At 44.6% G+C, this 10,536-nt stretch overlaps 1 protein-coding gene across 2 annotated transcripts in view; it reads right to left on the reverse strand.

Moving 5' to 3' along the window:
* LOC135203756 (RING finger and transmembrane domain-containing protein 2-like) overlaps positions 1-10,536 on the reverse strand; it is a 50,656-nt gene that overhangs the window by 28,215 nt on the left and 11,905 nt on the right. The window contains exon 1 of one of the 2 annotated variants that reach the window (XM_064233706.1): positions 9,596-9,616. The exons of the other annotated variant lie outside the window; for it this stretch is intronic. Coding sequence (XP_064089776.1) covers positions 9,596-9,601 — 6 coding nt within the window. The 5' untranslated portion in view covers positions 9,602-9,616. Of the gene's footprint in view, positions 1-9,595; positions 9,617-10,536 lie in introns of those variants that run through there. 2 annotated transcript variants of the gene reach the window in all.

The following is a 10,536-nucleotide window of genomic DNA, read 5'->3' on the forward strand; positions in this document are numbered from 1 at the left end:
CCTATTCTCCCCAAATCTTCCTTCGCTTGATCTAGCCACCTAATTCTCTGTCTCCCTCTCAATCTTCTTCCTCTAACAGGTTCCTCCCATGCCCTCTTCATTTCCTCCTTGTCATCCATCCTCCACAAACGTCCATACAATCTCAATTGTGACTTTTATCACCTGTAATATTTACTAAGCCTGCCCTTATTATTACATAATTTTCCTATTTCTCAAGCAGCAATATTCCCATAATCCCCCTCAGCATTCTTATGTCTGTTCTCTCAAGCTTTACTTCCTCTTTTCTTCATAGAGCCCATGTTTCTGATCCATACATTAACACTGGTCTTATCACTGTGCTATAGATCTTGACTTTTAGCTTGACTGGCATTTTCTTATCACATACTACTCCAGTTACCTCTCTCCTTTTTCCCAATGCAGCTTTTATCCTACTGTCGACACTATAGCCTCACATCCACCCTCTTGGCTTAAGTAGATCGTAGATCATATGACTTCTTAATGTATTGTAAATTACAAACAAAACAAAACATTGGATAGTTAGTTGGAATAATGTTATTATACATTCTCTCCTTTTGAATCTGCATCTGAAGCCTGTGCACAGATAACACACAGCCAAACCCTTTAATTTTTTAAGACCAATATCTCATCTAAACCTTATATTTTCTCAGCCAAAAACCCTAATTGCAATATGTTGCAGAGGTCCACATCTGGGCTCTTATCCCCTGCAACATCTAACTGCAATTTAGGACCTTTGACGGGAAAATGTCAATATGAGATGAAAATAAAATCATTTGACATGATTATTTTACTCATACACATGAAAATTTAGTAAAAAGTACTCACAACGAAGCTTGCCACCTTGAACAGTTGGCTTTTTACAACTTAACAATAGATGATCACACATGAAATTTACAAATTTCAAATAAATCATTTACAGTATCCATGAAAGAGGAGAATATTTTTTTCTATTGATGAAAAAACAGAATTTCCACATTAAGAGGACCGCCTCAGTTGGGGGGGAGGGTATCAAAATATTGCCTGGAGCAATTATGTTTTGCTACCCATTTATAAGTCACCTAATGGAAAGTTACTACAAAAAGTTTCATAAATTTCTATCCATTCGTTTTTCTTATATTAATTTTTTTCCTGATTTTTAGATGCATTGCTTTAAAACCCTAAGGCTTCCTTAGTTTTTAACTAAATTTTATTAACTAAATCAATTAATACTCACAAAGAGTTGCTCTATTCAATGAATTGAGAAAGATTAAAAAAAATAAATAAAATAAAAAAAATTCATCAATATAATTTTTTTTTTATTTAATTACGTAATTCAAAAATTCACAAAAAATATAAATTGGAATAATTTGAAAATTCTTTCAATTCTTTCGATGTAGAATTTATCAAGGATTTCAATGGTATTTGAATTTTGAAAATAGGACAACAAATAAAAAAGCCTTAGGGTTTTAAAGCGACCCATATACTGAAAAACATAGTTTTGCGATATCGCGTGTTAAAGTTTGCGTGATGAAATTCTCAGTGAAAACGGCATAGACATCAATATAAAAATTTACTTAAGCTTGATTTTCTTATTCTAACGTCATACTTCTATGGTATCTGGTCCCCCCCACTTTAAAAAGTGAAATTAAACCCCCCAAGGGGGTGGATATCATGAGCCACCACCCCACTCATTGTCGCCAGCTAGGACTGGGAGGTGATGAATGCACATGCTTCATCTTCGTGTTATCTTTCCAAGTCTTTCTTTCAACCTTTCTCTAGCTAATGTATGCTTTCTTGACTGCTTCTTCCTTGTCATTTTGATGAATAAACAAGAAAAAACGCACTTAGATATAAAGAGTACTTGACAACTCCGGCTCAGAAGTGAACGGTACGATTACATCAAAGGTATGTGGGTTACTGATGTGTTTGTGCAGCTGCTCATCCTGCCTCTCCGCTTCAGAAAGCATAGGATTGGAAAAATGTTGTACAACAAATATGATTACCTAATTTATGTAATACGCAACGGAACGAAAGGATATCAAAACATTGTATTTTTTGTGATATTTTCATTGAGGATACTTTCACAAAAAATCATTTTTGACCCACTTACAGGTTAGCTACAGCACTAATATTTTACGTCTGGCTATAGCACACTTGTATCAATGTTACCAGAAATGAGTAAAACTCGATTTCACCCACCAACCTAAAAATTGTGGTATTTCAGGCCTCCCAACTGAGGCGGTCCCCTTAAACAGAAAGCCAAACACCGTTCATGTGATTATTGCAACAACCACCACTGTACTGTTATGCATATGAGAAAATCAGGCTAGGCATGCTAGAAAATTTAGCCTACCTACCAGGAAATGTACTCTAGCTACAGTTTTGAATTTATTTTAAATTCTCTTCATTTCGGGTAAATGACCGAACAGCGACATACAGCCACCTCTCTCAGAGCACAGCCACTTCCTGAAAAGGCTCTTGACTTTTCCATTATTTCGTACTTTAAGAGAGAACACTTACTTCGAGAGGAATGTGAAGGTCTCAGCGTGATGCCAGGATGGGCCACAACTCTTGACTATGGCTCATAGCAGCGAATTCAAGTACTTTTTCAGGAAGGTGGGCACATTCCAGGATTGGTGGCCGCTTGGTCATTTACCCTAATCTAACAATATGACAATTTGTCGAAAATTGCATTTTTCCTAACTATACAAACCTGAGGTCCTTTAACAATAGGAAGTAGCTAGCGGCAGCTGAACGGTCGTAAGCTTCGAACAAGGGCGGAGAACGGTAGTTAAACTGCTTGTCCGATCGTCGCGCGCCGCACGACTGGGAGGTAAACAAATCACTTTTGCTTTTGGCCCATGCAAAATACGCAGAGTGAGGGGTGGCATGAGGAGGGACTATATGTAAAGGACCTCAGGTTTGTATAGTTAGGAAAAATGCAATTTTCGACAAAATGAAATTTTCATTATTAAAATGAAGTTTTATTGTATACTTACCGAACAATTATAGAGCCGTGATTTCCACGAGCGGCAGGATACTAAATTCAAATTTAGCGCGTCGCGTCGCCAACACTGGTGGTGATGACGTCATCACCTCACTCCCTCCACTCGCGGGAGAACCAGGTACAACTGCCCAGGTGAATCCAATTCTTTCTGCCCGTCCGTCCACCTAAGGGGAGGAGGGTGGGTATAATCATAATTGTTCGGTAAGTATACAATAAAACTTCATTTTAATAATGAAAATTTCATTTTTATTGTAGTGTCTTACCGAACAATTATAGAGCTGATTACACATTTATGGGAAGGTGGGATTCAGTGGACCACTAGTATTTTTAAATGGTTACATTTATTGCAATACCAGTAAACACTCAAGGTGTCTGTTGTACCTTACCTTGTAAGAGAGCTACAGCAGACTGTTACTGCCTCTGGTCGGTGCTCTTCTTACTATTGTAGAGGAATTGGAATTGACCAAAGTTAGCCTCTACAGGAGTGGAATCCTTCCGTAGTTCAAGCGAGTCAAGGCTGACTGACGGAGGATAGTAACAACAAAGATTGCCCTTGCCCTGGGCTAAGACCAGAAATTCAATCATACAAAACATTTGTCACCAACACCAGATTTAAAAACATATATACCCAACCATTGTAAAATCTGACCTAACAGACTGGTGAGTATCCCAGGTACTCAGTACCCCCAGCTTCCCTTGAACTCGACAACCTATTCAAGGTGAAAAGTTAGCATAGAGGTGACGACCCCTGTGCCGTTTCTCCCAACACCATGCCAGAAACCGCCACCGGACCTAACGTTTTACAATTCTCGAAAACCGTTTCTATCTCTTTGAGATAATGACTCGCAAAAACCGAATTCGATCTCCAGAACGTGCTCTGAAGAATCGAAGCTAAAAGATAAATTCTTCTGAATGCTAAAGAAGTTGCCACTGCTCTAACCTCGATGAGCTTTAACTCTCAGAACGGAAAGATTGTCGTTCTCGGACTGCGAGTGAGCTTCCCTGATAAGCTCTCTAATAAAGAACGATATAGCATTCTTAGAAAGAGGACGAGAGGGATTTTGAACCGAGGTCCAGAGCTTAGAAGATTGTCCTCTAATACCCTTAGTGGCAAACAGATACTGCTTAATAGCCTGACTGGACATAAGAGCCTTTCCTCCTCCTCATGTCCAACCAAATCAGATAAGTTCCTTACCACAAAACTCCTCGGCCAAGGATTAGAAGGATTCTCATTTTTGGCTAGAAAGGTCAAAGATACCGAAAATACAGCATTGCCTTGAGAGAAACCGACTCTTTTGTCTATAGCGTGCAATTCGTTGACACGCTTAGCAGAAGCTAGTGCAATAAGAAAGAGTGCCTTCTTAGTCAAGTTCCTGAGTGAAGCCGACTTCAAAGGCTCAAACGGTGGCCCCATGAGGAACTTAAGCACCACATCTAAGTTCCAAGCCACTGTATCTTGCGGGAGCTTAGTGGTTTCGAAAGAACCTAATGAGGTCCGACAGATCTGAATTGGAGGAAATATCCAAACCTCGATGTCGAAAAACCGAAGAGAGCATGGCTCTATCCTCTGATCGTCGAAGGAGCCAGTTTCTTAGAGTTCCTAAGAAATAGGAAGAAAATCTGCTATTTCTGTTAAAGAGGTCGCAGAAGTAGAGACTTTAGCACTTCTACACTCTCTGAAGATTCCTCCACTTCCCTTGATAGAGTTTGTTAGAAGACTCTCTCCTACAACGAGCGATAGCTTTCTGCAGCTCTTCTTGAAAATCCTTTCGCTCTGACAAGATTCCGGACAGTCTGAACCCTGTCAGAGCTAGAGCGGACAAGTTTTGGTGGAACCTCTTGAAGTGAGGTTGTTTGAGAAGCCACTTCTCTGGAGGAAGAAGTCTGGGGAAGTCTACTAACAACTGGAGAAGGTCCGGGAACCACTCTTTCCTGGGCCAAAAGGGAGCGATTAACGTTTAGCGTTACATTGCTGTGCGACATGAACTTGTTCAGCACCTCTCTTATTAGACCGAACGGAAAAAAGGGAATGCATAAGCTTCCAGACCCGACCAATCCAACAGCATTGCGTCCACCGACCAAGCTAGAGGATCTGGGACTGGCGAACAAAAGAGAGGAAGACGGTTGTTCCTTGATGTCGCGAACAGGTCTATTGACGGTCGTCCCCAAAGGCGCAAAGTCTCTGACAAATCTTGTTGTCCAAAGTCCACTCCAGAGGTAACACTTGCTGTTGACGACTTAACTCGTCCGCCAGGACTTTCATCTTTCCCGGACAAATCTCGGACTAGCTGAACCTTCGCTTCGTTTGACCACAGGAGGAGATCCTTGGCTACTTCGTACAGAGAGAAAGACTGAGTCCCCCCGTTTCCGCACGTACGAGAGAGCCGTGGAGTTGTCGGAATGCACTGCCACTACTCGACCTTCTACTAAGCTCCGAAACTGTCTGAGCCCAAGAAAATTGCTAACAGTTCCTTTACATTTATGTGGAACTTCTTCTCCTTCTCCGACCAAGCTCCTGAAGTCCGTTGATTTCCCAGTAGGGCTCCCAAACCTGTGTTCGATGCGTCGGAAAAGAACTGTAGGTTCGGGAGGATGGGTCGTAAATCTAACCCTTCTTCCAACCTTGCTCGAGAGAGCCACCACCTTAGGTCCTCTTTTATTTGATCTGTGACAGGAAAGTAATCGAGTCTGGTTTGTGTCTTCCTGCACCAAGAGGCTCTCAGGAAAAACTGCAGAGGTCTCATGTGCAGTCTTCCCAACGTCACAAATTTCTCCACTGACGTCAATTTGCCCAGGAGCCTCATCCACTGATTGGCAGAACTTACCTTTTTGTCCAAGAACTCCTGAACTGTCTCCAGACAGCCCTTGAACCCTCTTCGGGACAGAAAAGCCCGAAAAACTTGAGCATTCAGAATCATCCCCAAATAAAGGATGCTCTGAGATGGAACCAACTGGGACTTCTGTTTGTTGACCAGAATCCTAACTTTCTGGCAAGATCCAGAGTTGTTCCAGTCCTTCATGCACCGACTCTCTGATTCCGACCGGAGAAGCAATCGTCCAGATAGAGGGAGATTCTTACTCCTAATATGTGCAGCCAGCTTCCTATCGGGGATAGAACCCTGGTGAAAACTTGAGGAGCGGTCGCTAGTCCGAAGCAAAGCGCCCGAAACTGAAACACCTTGCCTTCGAACATGAACCTCAGGTACTTCCGAGATTCGCGATGTATCGGAATGTGAAAATAAGCGTCTTGGCATGTCCAGAGAGACCATCCAATCCCCTGTCTGATGGACTCCAGAACCGACCGAGTGGTCTCCATATGAAATTTTGTTTTTCTGGACATGCAAGTTTCAGGGCGCTCACATCCAAAAACCGGCCTCCAGCCCCCTGATGACTTGGGAACTACAAAAAAGGCGATTGTAAAAGCCTGGAGGAAAAAATCCCCTTCTATCTGTTCTATCGCTTCTTTGAGAACAAGCGCTTCCACTTCTGCGGCTAGCGCCAGAAATTTGTCTGAGCCGGAGAGTATGCCTGGAATGGAATTGGCACAGGTGAGAGCGAGGGAGGTGAAAACGAGAGGAATACGATAGCCGAACTTGAGTACTTGCACTACCCAGGCTTCGCTGCCTCTGTTTTCCCATTCCTCCCAAAACAGCGCCAGCCTGGCTCCCACTGGTGCATGAAGAACCGAGCTTTCATTTGGAAGGTTTGTTAACCTTGGTGCCGAGGCCTTAGACTGAGGTGGATCGCAAATTCGACTTCGGCCGAAAGAAGCGCTTGGGTTTTCTCCCGTCGAAAAGGCGCTTGGGTCAGAGGAGAAACCGAAGGAACAGTCTCCACAGGAGCTTTAGGTCTCTTAGTAGACTGTGCCAGTAAATCCGAAGTAGATTTCTTATCTAGCGCAGACGAAATTGACAACACTACATCGTCTGGAAAGAGGTTATCTTTCACAAAAGGAGCAAACAAGAGAGCAGACTTCGTTGGGACGAACCCTTTTAGAAGCAAAGGAGCACCAAAGTTGCCTTTCTTAAGGGTACCAAAGGCGATGAGCGAAGCTAACTCAATCACATCCATCCCTAATGGATTGTCCGCACAGGACAGAACACCAATCCAATCCTCCGCTAACTCCTGAGAAAGAGAAGGACAGTCTTCGATCTTGGCCGCTAAAGCGCCAATAGTCCAATCAAGGAAGCTAAAGACTTCCAAAAGTTTTAAATTGATTCTTTACAACGTGTGGTCCAACTCAGGCGCTGTAAAGAAAACTTTCGCTGCGGCGAAAGCAGATCTTCTAGAGAGTCGATTACTGGAGAAGTCTCCCTGGGAGGAGGCAGAAACTCCCAGAGAAGGAGCTTCCCAGTTACATAAAACCTATACCTCTTACGAAGCAACTTAGAGGGAGGGTAAGCAAAAAGAGCCTTCCCTAAGTCTCTTTTCATAGACATCCATTTCTCCGTCTCTTTCAACGAATGTCTACCGCTTTAGATAGAACAAGTTTTGGGAGGAGAGGGTCTGAAGTTTTCCTCCTCTTCAAAAAAGTCGAAGTTGGGGAGCGCGGGGCCGCTTTCTCAAAATAATCTGGATAAGATACCAGAAGAAATCTAAGGAGACGTGAATAACACGAGAGGTGATGTGAATCCTCCTCCTCTACTTCTTCTTCATTCTCCGATACCGCCGAAGAAGTAGACGGAACTACAACCGGATCTGAAGGTTCGAACCACCCTTGGACTCATTCATCCAGTTGGTTAACATCTCTAACTGCTTGCGCAAAGGCGCCGAGAGACGAATCAAAAACAGTTAACGTAGGCTTGGAAGAGCCTAAATGTTCAGCAGGAGGCGGTAAAAACTACTTGCGCCTCGCTCGAGCCGCCGAAATTCGAGGCGAAAACAGGCGCATCAGGCGTAACAGACGAAAAAGCGCCTAAAGAAACACCCTTAGAACTGCTAGCTACAGCGCTAAAACCACAATCTCTACTAGTAGATGGAGCCGAAAAAGGCACAGATTGAGGCGACGAACGAGCCGCTAATGGCCGCGGCGCAACCCTACTCTCAGGCTCCTTATAACTGCTTGACTGGAGGAGGCGAAGAATCGGCGCCTGAACGCCTCTTTAAGGGACGCGAAAACGGGCGAATCTCGCCAAGAGCGCCGCGCGAATCCGGAGACGATCGCTTGAATCATTCGAAAGGCGTCTGACCCGCAACACCTTTCCAACGCTTAACCGAGCCCTGTTTGAGGCGCAACAGGCTCAACAAGAGAGGCGCCTGTCTGTGGGCAAATCCCGATCGACTCCCTTGGACTTCCGGTATGTCTTCTCCCCGGTGCGGGGAGCTGGACAGTGACCTTTGTCTAGGAGACGTGTCAGGAACAGACAGACGCACCCTCAACTACACTCTTACCTGAAGCCGCTTTCTCCAAAAATGTCTTAACTGAATTACCAAGTTGCAAAACCGTATTCGCTAGTACCGCAAAATTTCTGATCTAGCCTCGATTCCAGACTGGCAATGGTGTCGGAAGAAACTACACGGGAAGACCGGAGAAGCGGGATTAGTAGGAGGAATAGGAGGTGTAGTTAAAGGAGACATAACAATTTGAGGAGAAACAGAAGGAACAGAAGCATCGCAAGACGAAGCGGAGCTAAGTCTACTTTCTCCCTAAGCGCTGCTTTTCTAATTCTGTCTTTAGCTAATTTCTCCGAGTATGAACTAAAAAACTTCCATTGAGAATCAGTCCAATCACTACACTCGTTACATGTTCGATCGCTGAACAAACCTGTCCCCTACACTTAACACATTTAGTGTGAGAATCATATTCTAACTTGGATAATCTAGTTTTACATCCTGAGATGCAAAACCTAAACTCCCGACGGACTAGAATCCGACATGGCACGCCTAAATAAAAAGCAAAAATAACAACAACGCCAAAAAAGTGTACTTCACCAATTCCGAAGATCAATTTCACAAGAAAAAAAGCGAAGCAAAGTCATCCAACCGCACCGACCACCGATGTTCACGGACGCCGGCAGGAAAAGAATTGGATTCACCTGGGCAGTTGTACTGGTTCTCCCGCGAGTGGAGGGAGATGACGTCATCACCACCAGTGTTGCGACGCCGACGCGCTAAATTTGAATTTAGTATCTGCCGCTCGTGGAAATCACGGCTCTATAATTGTTCGGTAAGACACTACAATAAAATTGTCATTTGTTCCGATACGTAATACAAACCCTCGGTCCTTAACAATAGGAAGACTCACTTCTTGGTGGAGGAATCTGAGTCTTTTGATGAACAGACTGGTGTTCGTCCATCCCTGGAATGCCTCCCTGGTCGTTAAGAGCGAGGGAGGGATCCAAGCCTCTGTCCGATTGATCGGGGTGTGCACGCAGGATCAATGGTCAGACATCTGGGCCGAGTACTAAGAGAGAGGCAAGCGTATCTCTTTGTACCAGCATTGTAAGAACTTTTTCCTTACATGAGCCAATGTAAAGTAATGGGTTTGTCTCATGTCGGCATCCACTTTCTCCCCCTTGTTGGAGAAAGTGGTGGATATTTACTCCTATCTCTAGTTAAAGAGGTAGGATGGAGCTCTGTTGAATAGCTTACCTGCATCTGACTCCCTTCCAGCAAGGTAACGACCGTATCCCTCTGCCCACAGGTAGAGGTAGAAAAAGATGGTGAAGAGAAGCAGTCACTCTCTCATTCACACATTCATTCTCCCAGTCATACCAGGAATCGATGCTGTTCTGCCTGCTCGGGTGCTGGGTAAGCTTACACAACGTGTTGAGCAGCCACAGGTCCCAAGGAAAAAGTATCCAAGGACTTGTGGGCAATATCCCGAAGGTAGAAGGACGTGAAGGTGGTCTGGTTGGCCCAGACACCTGCCTTCAGGACCTGCGCCACGGAGAAGTTCTTACGGAACGCTAAGGAGGGTCCGATACCTCTGACTTCGTGGGCTCATCGGACGGAGCGTACGGATGTCGTCGCTACCATCAGCTTCGTACGCTCTCCTGATCACCTCACGCAGCCAGAAAGAAAGCGTGTTCTTGGAGACTTCTTTCTTGGTAACCCCAGTGCTAACGAAGAGCGTCGACACTCAGGCCTGAGATGTCAAGTTCTCTTCAGATAGCGCCGTAGCGCCCTCACAGGACAAAGCAGCATCTCATCCGCATCATTATCGGTGAAGTCCAGGAGGGAGGGGATCGTGAAAGACTCGAACCTGTCGTCAGGGATCGACGGATTCTGAGTCTTAGCTACGAAGTTCGGGACGAAATCGAGCGTCACAGATCCCCAGCCTCTGGTATGTTTAACATCATAAGAAAGGCCATGTAGTTCCCCTACTCTCTTCGCCGATGCCAGGGCCAGCAAGAAGAGGGTCTTGAGGGTCAGATCCCTGTCTGACGACTCTCGGAGTGGCTCGAAAGGTCTTCGAGTCAAACTCCTAAGTACGAGAGTCACATCCCACGCAGGGGGCCTGAGTTCCCTGGGTGGGCAAGACCTTTCGAAGCTCCTCATTAGCAAGGATATCTCGAACGAATTCGAGATGT

Source organism: Macrobrachium nipponense, chromosome 36 (genome assembly GCF_015104395.2).
Source record: "Macrobrachium nipponense isolate FS-2020 chromosome 36, ASM1510439v2, whole genome shotgun sequence".
Lineage (NCBI taxonomy): Eukaryota > Metazoa > Arthropoda > Malacostraca > Decapoda > Palaemonidae > Macrobrachium > Macrobrachium nipponense.